Source organism: Trachemys scripta, chromosome 8 (assembly GCF_013100865.1).
Source record: "Trachemys scripta elegans isolate TJP31775 chromosome 8, CAS_Tse_1.0, whole genome shotgun sequence".
NCBI classification, from domain to species: Eukaryota; Metazoa; Chordata; order Testudines; family Emydidae; genus Trachemys; species Trachemys scripta.
Genome location: NC_048305.1, coordinates 38,244,521 through 38,260,730, shown reverse-complemented (window position 1 = coordinate 38,260,730; position 16,210 = coordinate 38,244,521). Strand labels below are relative to the sequence as shown.

The 16,210-nt window shown below is 55.5% G+C and overlaps 1 protein-coding gene across 4 annotated transcripts in view; it reads left to right on the top strand.

Annotated features, from left to right (window-relative positions):
• The window catches only part of ARAP3 (ArfGAP with RhoGAP domain, ankyrin repeat and PH domain 3), a 59,228-nt gene that overhangs the window by 30,782 nt on the left and 12,236 nt on the right, over nt 1–16,210 (top strand). For 3 of the 4 annotated variants that reach the window (XM_034778958.1, XM_034778956.1, XM_034778957.1), the window contains exons 8-22: nt 907–1,027; nt 1,628–1,815; nt 2,670–2,776; nt 2,937–3,136; nt 4,038–4,123; nt 4,417–4,599; nt 4,855–5,017; nt 9,397–9,528; nt 9,622–9,775; nt 10,958–11,060; nt 11,475–11,673; nt 11,975–12,038; nt 12,718–12,881; nt 14,768–14,980; nt 15,384–15,489. In XM_034778958.1, the coding sequence (XP_034634849.1) occupies nt 907–1,027; nt 1,628–1,815; nt 2,670–2,776; nt 2,937–3,136; nt 4,038–4,123; nt 4,417–4,599; nt 4,855–5,017; nt 9,397–9,528; nt 9,622–9,775; nt 10,958–11,060; nt 11,475–11,673; nt 11,975–12,038; nt 12,718–12,881; nt 14,768–14,980; nt 15,384–15,489 (2,183 nt within the window). The remainder of the gene's footprint in view (nt 1–906; nt 1,028–1,627; nt 1,816–2,669; nt 2,777–2,936; nt 3,137–4,037; nt 4,124–4,416; nt 4,600–4,854; nt 5,018–9,396; nt 9,529–9,621; nt 9,776–10,957; nt 11,061–11,474; nt 11,674–11,974; nt 12,039–12,717; nt 12,882–14,767; nt 14,981–15,383; nt 15,490–16,210) is intronic. The other variant, XM_034778959.1, reaches the window with a different exon arrangement.

Sequence of the window (16,210 nt, the reverse complement as noted above, 5' to 3'; positions counted from 1 at the left end):
GCTTGAATCGATCAGAGGTCCCAGGTGGTTGGGATAGCTGAGGGTCCGGAGTGCTGGAGACAGCAGAGCCCCCAGCAAGATCAGTCAGAAGAAGATGAAGTCCCAATGGAACTGAAGCAGATTTTGTATCCAGGCATCGGAGCACTTACTTGAGCATGGGTAGGGGGTTTTGTAGATACACATAAATGGTTCAATGGAGAACACTAGATTTGTTTATGTATACACTGATGGCTCAAGGAAGAATACCAAAGTTGTTTTGTTCAGGCTAGATAATGGAAGCTGATCGTTCCTGGCTATGGGCTGTGTTCCGTGGAGGGAGCTCACAATGCAATTAGGCAGCTTCACTATTTTGGATACCACTAAAGGATTCATTACTAGCATTGGTCTGATAACTACTGAGCTGGGTGTGTGTGGGCATAGGTTCACTAACATCTGGAGCAGAGATCCCCCATCATGCATTGCTTCCCTGCTTTTCTGGTCCCAGAGTTCTGTGCGGTTCTTGCCTTGGAATCTCTGTTCTCCATTCTGTATACTAATGGAGATGCCTCCTTGTCTCATCTTTGATGCAAATGAAGCTAGGGGGGTTTCCTTAATCTTGACGCTCTTATCCCAAGGGTTTAGGCATGTCTCTCACTGCCTTTTCATTGCTTTTTGTAAGTCTTTCTTCTGATTGGTTTTGGTTCAAGCAGAGGCCGGGTGACAGGGAAGGCTTTCATGAGTCAGACAGGCTGGGTACTGCGCCCTGGTTCCCCAAGAACACAGAGCTGCTAGGTAACAAAAGGGCTACATAAACACTAAGTTAGCCCAAAGCAAACTCCCTGGGCTCTGCCTGAAGGGGGCTCACTGCCAGCAGGGGCAATGGGGTCCTGTCAGAGCTGGGGTGTAACCCTCATGGGGTCATTCCAGGAGCCATATCCCAAGGGTGTGATCCCGCTCTCTGTCATCGAGATGGCACGCGCCACCAAGGAGAACAAGTTCCAGGTCGTCACGAGCCACAGGATCTTTCTCTTCAGAGCCGAGAATGAAGGTGAGAGAGACCCTCAGCCAGAGACCCCCCCTCCAAAAACCACCCCGCATCCACAGCCCCTGGCCAGAGACCACCCCTAATCCACAGCTCCTGGCCAGAGCTTTCCCCTCATGCAGCCAGAGCCCAAACCCCCTTGAGGGTTTCCTCCATCCTCAGCCCTCCCCTCCCAAGTCCAAACACCCTCCCCCATTGTGGGTCCTTCAGCCCAAACTCCCTTAGGTGCCTGCATCCACAACTCTTTCCCCCGCCCCAGCTGCTTCCTCCAGCCCGATCTCTGTGCCCCCTGTACGGACCATTCCTCTCCCCGCACCCCCACCCATGGCCTCCCTCAGTCACTGCTTCCCCGTGGAGTCCCTACTTCCCAGTGACAGCGCTTGCTGCTCCCCCGGCCCAGCCTGCCACCACGGGGAGCTCCCCAAGATCTGCCGCAGCAAGCGCCCCTCTGCTGCTGCTGGGCCAGTTGCTCATCCCTGCTCTGCTTCCCGAACCTGGGGGGTGGGCTCCATCCGTGGTGTCCTGGCTACGCCCAGAGCCAGTGGTGCTGGACTGCGTGTGGACACTCATTGCCTGTCTCCACCCCACCGCTGCTGTGCCCTGCAGCTCAGAGGAACGAGTGGTGCTCCACCTTGCAGAGGAAGGTGGCAGAGCAGCGGTTGGTCAGCCCCCGGCCCCGCCTGGCCAGCAGCACTCACTGCCAGAAGTGTGGCACCCTGGAGCTCAAGGGCCACAAGTCCAAGCTGTTCGCAGCCCTCAGCCTGGCCAACATGTGGCTGTACAAGAACGAGCAGGTGAGCAAGGCATGGCCTGGCCGTGCTGCAGGTGGGGAGCCCCAGAGTCCCCCAGCAGCATGAAGCCAGGCTGAGTCTGAGGCCACCCCGGCAAGCCTGGGCCCAGCACTCAACGGCCCCAGCTTGGGACTCCCAAGGGGGGGACCCACATGTTGCTGAGGCTTCTGTGGCCGGGAGCAGAGACAATGGCCCAGAGCCTGTATGCCCACAGCTGTGAGCAGGCCAAGGAGCGGGGGATGCTGCTCAGGTGCGGTTTGGGGGCGTTTCCTGCAGCCCCCATGGCTTTACGTGTGCCTAACGCCAGCGCAGGCTAGGCTGCTCTGACTGGGGACCAGCCCCTTCCCCTGCGGGACCTGACGGAGGAGAGGGCACTGGGCTGGGATGGGGAGATAGTGGCCCCTGGCTCCAGGGCCAGTTGCTCCCGCTCCATAACACACGGTGGCCATTCTCCCTCGCCTGGCCCACCCCCAGCAGCATGCGTGAGGAGCCAGGGACTGGGGATAGGGCAGAGAGGATAGTGTAGCAGACAGGCCTGGGCTGTAAGAGCAGAATCTGAGTCCCCACCTCACCAGGGCTGGGTTATTCCTGGCATGGGTAGCGTGTATGGGGGGGTGTGCCCACATCCCCCACCCCACAGGGTATGTGCTTGTGTGGAGTCTTAGTGCAGGCTGGCAAAGCGGGCCCACTGGCATGCCAAGGGGGAGAATGCCCCATGCGGGCATTTCTGTCTGTGGATGTTCCTGGAGTGTGTGCAGCTGTCCTGCATGGTTGTGGGTGCTGTGCCCCGTGGGCTTGGGCCATGGCACTGCAGGTCTAAGGCTGCAGCCTCTCACTGCATCTGTCTCCATTCGTAGTTCTTTAAAATGGGCATCGCCATCTGCCTGATCGAGCTCCACGGCGCCACCATCCGGGAGGCCAAGAACCGCTGCTTCGAGCTCATCAGCCCATTCAAGATCTTCAGGTAACTGCGCTGGGGGGCGCCAGTCGGGGGTTTGGCTTGAGGCTGGGCAGCGTATTGGGTGCCCCAGCTTACCTGGGTGCTGCAGCGGGACTCTGTGTAACTCGGGTGCCCAAGGACAAGCCCAGGACACTCTGAGTTTCCTGGCTGTGCCTTTGCCCAGCTTCGTGGCCGAGTCGGAGCGGGAAAAGCGGGAGTGGATGGAGGCGCTGCAGGACGCCATTGCAGAGATGCTGTATGACTACGAGGTGGCCGAGAAAATCTGGTCCAACAGAGCCAACAAGTTCTGTGCTGACTGCAGAGCCCTGAGCCCCGACTGGGCATCCATCAACCTGTGTGTGGTGATCTGCAAGCAGTGTGCAGGCCAGTGCATTTCCTCCCTCCCTTCCCTGCCGGCGGGGGAGGGGTGGGTAAGAGCACTTGACGGATCTGTGGGAGTGGGGGCTGGGCGGGGGAGTAGATAGTTTGGGAGGCTGGGTATATTGGCCGGGCAGGTTGGTGAGTGAGTATACTGATTGGGCGGGGCAGTATATCTGCTTGGGTGTGTCAATGTGTAGGCAGGTTGGTATATCAGCTGCGCGGGTTGGTGGTGGGGTATATCGGGTGGGTGGGTTGGTGGGTGGGTATATGGGGCGGGTGGTATATCAGCCAGCTGGGTTGGCAGGTGGGTGAGGGAATATATCAGCTGGGTGAGTTTGTGTTTGGGCGGGCGGGTATATCAGTTGGGTAGGTCGATGGGTGGGTATATCAGCCAGGTGGGATGGCGGGTGGATGGGTCAGTGGTTGGATGGGCAGGTATATTGGACAATTGGGGTGGGATGGCAGGTGGTGGGTCAGCATATGGGCCAGGTGAGTCGGAGGAATGGTGGCTCAGCAGGTCAGTATATAGGCCAGGCAGGTCACTGGGATGGTGGGCAGGTGGGTCAGTATATGGGCCAAACGGATTGGTGGGATGGCAGGAGGTGGGTCAGTATATGGGCCAGGCGGCTCAGTGGGATGGTGGGAGGATGGGTCAGTATATGGGCCAGGCGGGTCGGAGGCATTGCGGGTGGGTGGGTCAGTACATGGGCCAGGTGGGTCAGTGGGATGGTGGGCGAGTCAGTAATATGGGGCAAGCGGGTCAGTGTGGGGCTGTGTGGCTGGGTCAGAAGGTGGGCCAGCTGGCTGGGCAGGTGGGTGGATTGGCCGGCCAGGTTGGTGGCGTAGCGATTGTGCAGTTGCTATACAGCCGGGCTGCTCACAGTCTCTCTGCTGCTCCTGACAGGTCAGCACCGGAGCCTGGGCTCCAGCGTGTCCAAGGTGCAGAGCCTGAAGCTTGACACCAGCGTCTGGAGCAATGAGATTGTCCAGGTACAGAGACTGCCCCCACCCATGCGCTGCCATGGCCAGCGCCCACAAGACAGAGCTGACATTACAGAAATGTGTGTCACAGTCTGGGTCTGGCGGAGCGGGAAGTGGGGGTTCATCTTCCTGGGGATGCCCTGGCACAGGGGAGAGGACCCACAGCATTCCCCCAGGGCATCCCCAGTCCATCTTTGACACCCAGCCCCCTCCAGGGGCTTGCGATGTCACCCTTCGACAATCCACAGGATCCCCCCATGCTATCTCGCCCCCTCCCTCAGTGACTCTGCGCTCTCATTCAGCTGTTCATCGTGCTGGGGAACGAGCGAGCAAACCGGTTCTGGGCCGCGCGCCTCCCGCCCGCTGAGGCCCTCTACCCAGACTCCAGCGCAGAGCAGAGACAGGTCTTCATCACTCACAAATACCGTGATGGGCGGTACCGCCGCCCGCACCCCCGCTACACCTCCCAGGATGACGTGCTGCAGGTAACCGGCAGGCTGGGCTTGGCACAGGCTCTGGAGAGCGCAGTGAACTCCCTCACTGACTAACACCCCCTCCTGCACTTGTGGCAGGGGCTCAGAGGCCGTGGGGATGGCCAGGATAGGCCCGACCTTCTGTGTCGGCACACATGCATGCATTGCTCCCCTTTCTTCCCCTGAGCTGGCAGCCAGGTGCCCATGGAGCAGGGGGCATGCAGTGGCTTGAGAGCCCTGGTCCACTGATTGTGTCTCTCTCCCTAGACGCTCTGTGCTGCTGTGGCAGGGCCCGGCCTGCTGAAGACAATCTTGCAGTTCTTCTCTGCCACTGAAACCGGGATGGCAGCTGACACAGGGGGCTGCGACGGGTCACAGGGAACCGAGCTCTGGCAGACCCCTGAGAACAGCTGGCATGGGAACCATCCAGGTAACTGGAGATCCCAGAGCCCCCTGCCCCACAGTGGTGGTGGGGGATGGCTTATCTGTCAGTGCCCCCCACCCCGCTCATGCCCATTCTGGTTCTTCTGCCCTCTGCGTTGGCAAATTTGTGCCACCCATTTTCCCATGGAACATTGGGGCATCAGAAGAGAGCCATGAGGCTGAGGCTTCAGCCAGAGCCAGTCATCCCAAGAGGCCGATCCCACAGTTCTCCAGGTCCCGCAGGGGCCAGCTTTGTCATTATTCCACATTGTGCCCAGCTTTGAGCCGTGGCAAACTGAGAGGGATGCCTGTGAGCCCCCTGTGGCCTGCACTAGGAGGGGACTCTCTGCTCCACAGGCAATCCACCACCCCCAGAAACTCGCTGCTAACACAGAACTCCACCTCCCCCGGAACCCCACTGCCCCACTTGGAACCAACCCTGTCCCACATGGAATCTCCCAGCCTCACATGGAACCCACTGCTTTTGGAACACCACCCCCCTTCCCCACACTTGGACCATTGGTCTCTGTTCCATTGACCTGTCCAGGGTCACCACCCAACTCCCACAAGGTGGCAATGTTTCCATGGGGTCAGGGCAGCCACAGGTTTTGCTCTGCTACCCTCTGCAGTGTGTTGGGGAAGGGTCAACACATCTTTTGTAAAGATAAATCGTGCCTCACCAATCTATTGGAATTCTTTGAGGGCATGAGCGAGCATGTGGACAAAGAGGATCCAGTGGATATAGTGTACTTGGACTTTCAGGAAGCCTTTGACAAGGTCCCTCCCCAAAGGCTCTTAAGCAAAGTAAGCTGTCATGCGATAAGAGGGAAGGTCCTCTCATGGATCAGTAACTGGTTAAAAGACAGGAAACAAAGGGTAGGAATAAATGGTCAGTTTTCAGGATGGAGAGAGGTAAATAGTGGTGTCTCCCAGGGATCTGCACTGTGACCAGTGCTGTTCAATATAAATGATCTGTAAAAAGGGGCAAACAGTGAGGTGGCAAAATTTGAAGACAATACAAAACTACTCAAGATAGTTAAGTCCAAAGCAGACTGCGAAGAGTTACAAAGGGACGTCACAAAACTGGGTAACAAAATGGCAAATGAAATTTAATGTTCATAAATGCAAAGTAATGCACATTGGAAAACATCATCTCAACTATACATATCAAAATGATGGGATCTAAATTAGCTGTTATCCATCAGGAAAGAGATCATGGAGTCATTGTGAATAGTTCTCTGAAACTTTCTGCTCATTGTGCAGCAGTAATCAAAAAGCTAACAGAATTTTAGGAACCATTAGGAAAGGAATAGAAGATAAGACAGTAAATATCATAATGCCACTATATAAATGCTATTCCTGGGGGAATTCTGCACCACTGCACAAAATTTATGCCCCCCACATATTTCTTTGCTTCCCTGTAGAAAAATGACTTTCTGACAGGGAAGCAAAGGGAAGTCATAAGAGCGGTCATTCGACCCTCCCCAGCAATACGTTTCGGGTGCCAAGGGCAGCCAGCAGAGAGGTATATCACTGTGAGGCAGTGGGCTGGACTGAAGAAGACCCGACTGGTGGCTCCTATCCTGTGCCAGGCTCAGCTGCTAGTCCCGGCTGGGCTGGGGAGGATGGAACTTCCTCTTCCCCTGCACGACATTCAGGGCCGTGTCAGACCCACCCCCAGATTTCTCCCCTGGCTGTAGGAAGCTCTGCAAACTCCCCCTCCCACTGCCGCATGCTTCCTGCGCCCATCACTCCTGAGCTGCAGGGGGAGGTATCACTGTACTGGGAGCTGCTCCCCCATCCATTCAATCCCCGTGCATTCAGACCCCCTCATACCCAGAACCCCCTCTGACGAGCCCACTCCCACTGCACCTGGACCACCCTGACAAGCCACCTGCACCCAAATCCTCACCCTACCAAACCCCAACCTACTGAACATGTATCCCCACTCCACTGAGCCCCACTACCACAGCATCTGGAATCCCCCACTGAGCCCCGCACACCCAGACCTCCCCTGCTGAGCCTTAACCACCTTCACCTAGACCCCCCTGCAGAGTCCCATTACTGTTGCACCCAGAACCCCCCAACAAGTCCCTGTGCATCCAGATCCCCCCACACCCGGATCCCCCACTGAGCCACCTGGACCCAGATTGTCCAACACACAGCCCTCTCAACGTACACCTGGATCCTCCCACACTAAGCCCCTCCACACTTGGATCCTGCTTTGCTGATCTTGCCTGCCCACACCAGGTGCCCCTGGCACCGAGGGGCAGAGCCCTGGGAAGTTTCTGGGTCAGGCCCGGTCTTTGCGCTGTGTGGATTGGGTGCAGCCTCATCACTGAGTCCTTGTCCTGAGGGGGACCTGCACAGTGATCTCCCACCTCTGTGCAGCCAGTGGCCTGTGCTCCCCAATGCCATGCTGGAGCCTCCACATTTATTTGACAAATAACATTTGCAGAATTTTAAAATATTGTGCGCATAATAATTTTTTCGTGCAGAATGCCCTCAGGAGTAAAATCCATGTTAAGCCCACACCTTGAATACTGCATGCAATTCTGGTCACCCATGTCAAAAAGATATATTAGAATTGGAAAAAATTCAAAGGGCAACAAAAATGATTTAGGGGTATGGAACAGCTTCATAGGAGAGATTAAAAAGATTGGGATTGTTCATCTCAGAAAAGAGATGACCAAGGGAGGATATGATAGAGGTCTATAAAATCAGGAATGATGTGGAAAAGGTGGCTAGGGAAGTGCTATTGACCACTTCACGTAACATAAAAATCAGGGGTCACCCAATGAAATTAATAGGCAGCAGGTAAAAAAACCACACAAGGATGTATTTCTTCAAACTCACAGTCAACCCATGGAACTCATTGCCAGGGGATGTTGTGAAGGCCAACGTATAATAGGGTTCAAAACAGAACTATATAAATTCCTGAAGGATAGGTCCATCAATGGCTATCAGACAAGATGGTCAGTGATGCAATCCCAAGTTTTGCGTGTCCCTAGCCTCTGACTGACAGAAGCTGGGAAAGGACAACAGGGGATGGATCACTCAATAATTGCCCTGTTCTGTTCATTCCCTCTGAAGCACCTGGCAGTGGCCACTGTCAGAAGACAGGACACTGGGCTAGATGAACCATTGCTCTGACCCAGTGTGACAGCTTCGGTCACAGAAACCCCCTTAAGACTGTCACTAGATGTGCTGGGGTACCACTGAGAACAAACAACCCTGCCAGAGAAGGCTTCCTTCCACTCTTGTGTTGCTGAGTAAGACACTCCAGTCAATTACAGCACAGACCAAGAGGTTGGACCACACCCCCCTGCAGTTCAGGGGTTTCTTAGTTAACAGAGACTTTCCCAGGATCCAGTATTCAGTCTTTCTGGGAGCCTAAACCCCAAATGAATCCATTTTACTCTGTATAAAGTGTATACAGGATAAACTCATAAATTGTCTGTCCTCTATAACACTGATAGAGAGATATGCACAGCTGTTTGCTCCCCCAGGTATTAGTCACTAACTCTGGGTTCAATAATAAGTAAAAGTGATTGTATTAAGTATAAAAAGTAGGATTTAAGTGGTTCCAAGTAATAACAGAGAGAACAAAGTAAGTTACCAAGCAAAATGAAACAAAACAAGCAAGTCTAAGCCTAATACATTAAGAAACTGCATACAGGTAAATCTCGCCCTTAGAGCTGTTCCAATAAGCTTCTTTCACAGACTGGACTCCTTCCTAGTCTGGGCCCAGCAATCACTCACACCCTCATAGTTACTGTCCTTTGTTCCAGTTTCTTTCAGGCATCTCTTGGGGGGTGGAGAGGCCATCCCTTAAGCCAGCTGAAAACAAAATGGAGAGGCTTCCAGGGCCTTTTATATTCTCTCCTTGTGGGTGGAAACCCCTTTGTTCTGTGCAAAATCACAGCAACAAGATGGAGTTTGTAGCCAGCTGGGCAACTCACATGTCCATGAATGATTCATACATACATGTTAGTTTGAATGTTCCCAGGAAAGTTCAGATGTGGATTGGCATCTCCCAAAGTCCATTGTCAGTTAAGTGTTTCTTGATTGGGCATTTATTGAGAATAGTCCTTTCTCAAGAAGCTGAACAAATGCTTCACTGAGGCTACTTAGAATCAAACACACTGAGATACAAGTACATAGCCGATATTCATAACTTCAAGTACAAAAATGATACACACATACAGACAGCATAATCATAACCAGCAAATTACAACCTTTCCATAGACACCCCCACTTGACCTCTTCTGTACAAGACCTGGTGCCACCATAGGACCCTGGTTGCAACAATGATCTATACAGTCACAGTTCATGTCAATAACGTCACACCCAGTATGGCCGTTCTTAAGTTAATGTGTTTGGCAGGGAGCCCCAGTGCGCAGGAGCTGAGTCTGGAAGGGGTCTACAATGAGATCACCCAGCCTGTGGTGCACAGTGGCTACCTCTACAAGGCACCAGCCCTCTCCAAGCTCTCCAGCACCAGGAAGAGCAGAGATGGTAGGTATGGGCCAGGCCCCATGGTGCCTAGGATGGAGAGAGGCTGCTCGGTGTGGCAGGGACCTGCCCTTGCTGACAGTGTGTTCCCTGCAGAACTGCACCGCGTCTGGTGCTCCCTGGAGAAGTCTCTCCTCTTCTACGAGACTGACAAGTGTTCTGAGTTAGTGGGGAAGGTTGAGCTGGCTGACATGGTCTCGCTGGGCGTGAGCAGAGCAGATGGACTGGCCAGTCCTGGGCCTCCAGACAGGTACCCTCATAGACTCATAGACTCATAGACATTAAGGTCAGAAGGGACCATTATGATCATCTGGTCTGACCCCCTGCATGCTGCAGGCCGCAAGACCCTTCCCTGGACTCTACCGTTGAAGTCCCCAATCCTGTGTTTTAGTGACTTCAATCGGCTGAGACCCTCCTGCTAGTGATCCCTGCCCCATGCTGCGGAGGAAGGCGAAAAACCTCCAGAGGCTCAGCCAATCTACCCTGGAGGAAAATTCCTTCCCGACCCCAAATATGGCGATCAGTAATACCCCGAGCATATAGGCAAGAGTCTCTAGCCTGACCCTTGTTGGCCATTATGCTGTTCATGTACCATTGCTTGGTTTTCCTTGGCTACTATGTTTTATCATTAAACATGCCCCAAGGGGACATGCCCCTTCCCCGTCTGCACCCCGGGGGAACGCCCACCTTCTTCCACCTCAATCAGCACCCTGGCCGGAGCACAGGCAGGTTACTCCCTGAAATCCCCAAGGGTCCAGGCCCTCGCCGGAGCCCCCATGTGGTGAGTGGATCAGAGGCAGTGAGACCCCCCAGGCACTGGGTGCAGGCAGGGGTTTGGGCATGGCACGGCACTGCCCTGCAGGGAGAGGCAGGCAGCCACCTTGGGGTCTGAGCATTTCCGGGGACATGCACTGGGGAGGCAGGGGGATTAGCAGTGAAGGGGCACTATGCCCTTATGCTGAAGGGGCTGTGGTGCAGGGGCTGGGCCTGCTGAGTGCCCGCAGCAAGCTCCGTGCCTCATGAGGCTATCCATAACCAAGCCCTCTGAGTTCACTCCACTGGGCCCAAACCCTCACCACTGGGGTCTCCTGCTTGGTGCTGCAGATGTCCCAGTGAAGGCTACCTAGTGACCCTGGGCCCCCTGCTCCTGCTGCCTGGGGGAGTCGCACTCTGGCTCCTGTGTGCAGGGAGGCAGCTAGAGCTGGGCCATTTGGAAGGGCCTGCTGACCTTGCGCCCTGGGCCTAGCCAGCCCCATGAGCAGGGCCAGTCCTCAGGGCCATGGCCTCCATGCAGCAGAGCTCAGTACGGCCTAGACTCAGGCCTTGGGAAGGGTCATTTTCACTGCTGGACCAGAGTGCAAAGGCTGTGGGGGGCAGGGCACTGGGCTGCTGGGGGAGCCCTGCCCCCCAATGCCTTTGCCTTCGTCTACAGGTTCCGCTTCACCTTGGAGCTTTTCCTGAGCGGCGACAAAGTGCAGCAGCTGGGAGCTGACGGGCTGGACACCCTGCAGGCCTGGGCCAGTGCCATCGGCAAGGTGTGTGACACGGTCACCCAGGGCACAGGCCCAGTGCGGCACCATGCCTAGCAGCACCAGCCATGGGTCAGGCTGGGAAACTGCTGCTGAGAGCTGCAGCACTAACTTGCCTCATCTCCCTGGCTTGACAGACCCGCCCCCAAACTAGCATGCTGCTGGCTGGGGGGTCCAGGATCCAATCAGCATCCCTCCTACCCACCACATAGGTCATAGCCCCCCGCCCTGGCACTGCCCCCCTCCACACACACACACGCAGAGTATAGTGTTCTGCCCTGGTTCCATCCCCAATGCAGGGCATAGTTTTTCGCCTTGTTCCTGTCCCCACCCCCAGCCACCCAAACTGGGGCACAGCCCTCTGCGATGCCCTCACCCTGCACTCAGCCCAGATCTAACCGGTCTCTCCATCCCATGCAGTGGTTCACACCGCTCAGCTGTCACTGCCTGCTGGGCTACGAGTTCCAGAGAGTGGGACAGTTGCGCTGCAGATCCATGCTCAGTCCTGAGCAGTGGCTGCAGGGCTTCTTCATCCTGCAGAAAGCCCACCTGTTCTTCTGCCCGGGGGAGGAGGGCGCAGCCGAGGACAGCATCAACCTCCGGAGGCTGCAGGAGCTCAGTGAGTACAGCCCTCGCCTGTTCCAACTGTGGGAAACAGCAGCTGTGCCCCACCCCAGCAGGGCTGCATTGCGGTGCTGGGTCAGTGAGCCTTGTGCTGTGTGGCTGAGCACTGTTCACCACCAGCCATGCCCCACCCCAGAGGCTGCATTTTGGTGCTGGGTCAGTGATTGCACGTACACAGTATGTAAAGCATCGGGATCCTTCTAGCTGACCCTCAGTGCGGGCCCGGCACTGCGCGAGGTCTCTCCCTGGCCCCTAGGTGGGATTTGCATCTGAAGTCTCCATTTGCTCCTGTGCAGGCGTGGTCCCCCTCACTGAGACTCCTGAGAAGAAGGAGGTGCTGATCCTGGTGGAGATGGGGAGGTGAGCTCTGCCAGGACATGGTGCAGGCTGAATCCCAGCCGCCCTCTCGCGGGATGCCCTGGGCAGATGGGCAGCGCCTCCTGCCTGCAAGGAGGTGTTACTGGCCCAGGGTCTGGAGCAGACTAAGCTGGGGTGACGGGCGGGGGGGAATAAACACACAGACAGCCTGGTCAGTGGACTCCCAGCGAGTGGAGTCTGGGCACAGCTGGGGGAGAGGAGCCTGCATGGGGGTGGGGGAATCTAATCCTTGCCCCGGGGCGGAAGCAGTGCTGTGTTTGCTGGGCCAGCGCAGGCTGAACAGCCCCGCAATGGGGCCCCTCATCACGGGGGGCAACCTGAGGCTCACCCTAGATTTTCCTTTTGTCTAATTCCCCCCATTGCTCTGAGCCCCACTGGGGTTAGCCGATCTGGGCCTGGGAGGGCATGCTCCAAGCTATGCCCCTCCACCCCCCGGGTCTCCCCTAAATGTCTGCCCTGCCCCCTGAGGCTTGGGCGGGGGCTGTGCCTGTAGACAGACCTGTGTCTGGTGGGAGGAGCCAGCCAGCTCTCCCGTGCCTGCACCAGGGCAGTGGGGTGTGCTAGGGGCAGGAACGGAGCTGGGGTGGGGGTGCTGTGGGAGTCAGGCCCTGCACTGGGTCCCCAGCTGGGTTTCATCCCCTGCTCTCTGCCCTCTCCTCAGGACCTTTTACCTGCAGGGGGTGACACGGATGGACTTTGCAGCGTGGTGCGCGGACATCCAGGCCTCGGCGGGGGGACGGGGCAACGCCCTGCGCGACCAGCAGCTCAGCAGGAGTGATATCCCCATCCTCGTGGACAGCTGCATTGCCTTCATCACCCAGTACGGTGAGCCCCTCTGCTTGGGGCTGGCCTGGTGCCTCCTGCTGGGTGCTGGCAGTGCTGCCAGGAGCCCTGTGTAACGATGCTGCCCTTGGTGGGACCCAACTGAGAGTGCCAATTCAGGACAAATTGCTTAAAACAGGGCAGTTACAGCCCAAGACTGGGGTTTTTCCACCTCTAAGGCAAACTAACCAGACAGAGAGGACTTTGGTTTTACCCCACTGGCTAACCACAAGTCACACAAGCAATTCCCTTAGACACTCCAGTTTCCCAGTATCACCACCAGTGCCACTTGTTATGGGGACAAATGGTTATCAAAACCAATACCCCAGTAAAAGAAAAAAAAGTTCTCTCGATCCCAAAAGACCAAGCCCCAGATCCAAGTCAATATACAAATCAGATCTTACCCACAAATCACACTGTTGCCAGTCCTTTAGAATCTAAAATCTAAAGGTTTATTCATAAAAGGAAAAAGATATAGTTGAGAGCTAGAATTGGTTAAATGGAATCAATTACTCACAGTAATGGCAAAGTTTTTGGTTCAGGCTTGTAGCAGTGATGGAATAAACTGCAGGCTCAAATCAAGTCTCTGGAATACATCCACAGCTGGGATGGGTCATTCAGTCCTTTGTTCAGAGCTTCAGTTTGCAGCAAAGTCCCTCCAGAGGTCTGAAGCAGGATTGAGGACAAGATGGAGGAGCTGCAGCAGCCTTTTATAGTCTCTTGTCATGTGGCCTCTCTTTCTTTGTTCCAAAGACAAGCATTCGGGCACATGGCAAGAAAAAAACCTTAGAGTTCTGTCCATAGGCATGTCTCTGTATACCTTGCTGAGTCACAAATTTGTTAGTCTCTAAGGCCTTGGCTACACTGGCGATGTACAGCGCTGCAACTTGCTGTGCTCAGGGGTGTGAAAAAACACCCCCCTGAGCGCAGCGAGTACAGCGCTGTAAAGAGCCAGTGTAATCAGAGTATGCAGCGCTGCACGCTCGCTCGCACCACTGCAAGCTTTTCCCCTTGGAGAGGTGGAGTACATACAGCGCTGCAAGAGCTCTCTCGCAGCACTGGCGGCGCGATTACACTCGCGCTTCATAGCGCTGCCGCGGCAGCGCTGTGAAGTCCCGAGTGTAGCCAAGGCCTAAGGTGCCACAAGTACTCCTGTTCTTTTTGCGGATACAGACTAATACGGCTGCTACTCTGAAAGGTGTATCTGCCTTCTTTCAATGGGTCAGTTGTATAGCTGATGGTCCTTAATGAGCCATCAAGCAGGCTAGGCAGAGCTGACACCAACTTGTCTCGGGTGTCACCCAGAAGCACAGCATAAGTTTGAAATACAGACAGTATAGAGCCAATATTCATAACTTCAACTACAAAAATGATATAGATATAGCATAATCATAACCAGCAAATTATAACCTTCCCATAGACACCTCACACGACAACCTTTGTACAATATTTGCTGCAAATATATAACAGTGGTTGCAACAGTGATCTATATGGTTACAGATTATGTCAACAATTTTACACCTTGTGCCACGTTCTCCTCAGCAGCAGGTGGCACTGCCTCAGGGAGAGTGCAGAGCTGCCCGCTTGTCCATCAGGCATCTCCTGAGATGGCATGGGGCAGCCACTGGGAGCAGGCTGCAAGGGCATGCTCCAAGCTACCCCCCCCACACACACACACTGATCTGGGCCTCGGAGGGCACACTGTGATCTACCTGCTTATGCCACCGCCAACCCCCGCACACACACACACAGAGATCTAGAGCTGGGAGGGCACACTCCCCATTAGTCCACTACCTGCCCAACCCCTGCATTGGTTGCGCTCATCTGGGCTCTCCCTTTAGCACGCAGCTCCCACGACATGGTCTCTCTCTCACGCGCTCTGCTTACAGGGCTGCGACATGAAGGCATTTACCGGAAGAACGGGGCCAAATCCCGGATCAAGGTGCTGATGGAGCAATTCCGCAGGGATGCCCGCAATGTCAAGCTGCGGATCAGCGACAACTTCATTGAGGACGTGACCGACGTGCTGAAGAGATTCTTCCGGGAGCTTGAGGACCCCGTCTTCACCTCGGAGCTGCACCCCCAATGGAAGGAGGCTGCGGGTACCCATCTCCCTGCCGTCCCGTGGCCTCGCCACGCAGCAGCTGTTCTCTGCCTTGGGCTCCCTCTCACCCTGACGCCCCTTCTCCTGCCACCAAGGGCCACATGGCAGGGACAGACCTAGGCTAGCCCAGTGCTGAGCTCTGCTGGTGGGGGGTGCTCTGGGCCCCATTCTCCCCCTGCCCCTGGCTCCATCATTTGCACCAATGCACAGAGGGTGGGAATTATCCCAGTCTGACCTGGAGCACTGGCCCCACGAGGGGCCGGGTGATTGGTGTGAGTGTGGGTAAGTTGGGGCACAGCTCCCTGCCAGTCCATGCATGGCCTGGGGCCAGCAGCTCATGCCCGGTGATGGTAGTTGTGCCTTTGCGCAGTGTTGTGTTTGTGACCATCTGCTTCCTCCAGCAATAGCCCTGAAGCCCCAACGGCTGGAGCGCTACAAGGAGCTGATCAACCGCCTGCCCCGCCTCAACCGCAGGACACTGGCTGCTCTGATTGGTCACCTCTACCGGTCAGTCTGTCCCTCCTCGGGCAGTGTGCATATGTCACTTTCTCAGGAAACAGCATGGTCTAGGAAATCGGGGGAGCATCACCGGCTGACCTGGTTCAGTCCAGACATGCCGTGTGCACTGTCTGCCCCCTTCACTTCCCACCTAGCTTCAGGGTCTCTTGGTCCCCTAGGGATATGGAGTGGCCAATGCCAGTGGTGGGTGATACAGGTATAGAGTTTGACAAATGGCCCTGGGACACGCCCCTGTCTCTGAGCTGTGCGGACAGGCTGGGAGGACCGTGCAGTTAGTCTGGGGCTGGGCTTTCCCTCTGGCAGCAAAAAATGGCAAGCAATCGTGCAACCGAAGGTGACTTGTCTGCATTTCTCAGAGGTCGGCACAGACCAGCTTGCAGGGTTAGCATTCTGTAATCTTTGTGAGGTTTTTTTCCCCTTTCTCCCCAGTTGTTATCTTCTGGTTCTATTTTGCCAGAAAATGTCCCATAGTTGGGGCTTCACACTTTCATCTTCTTTCCATCTTCCTTTTATTTGTAACTTTTCAGAACTTTCCCGACACCAGAGGAGTCACGGAGCAGCCAGATGCCAGTCAGTTCTGCCCTTTGCTGCTACGTGACTTTTCCAAAGGTGGAAATGTTACAAAGAACACAGAGGGAAATTGGAAGAAGTGGGGGAAACCCGCTCCGAGGCCATTGCACGTTCAAGTGCATTCAGTGGCCAAAAGAGG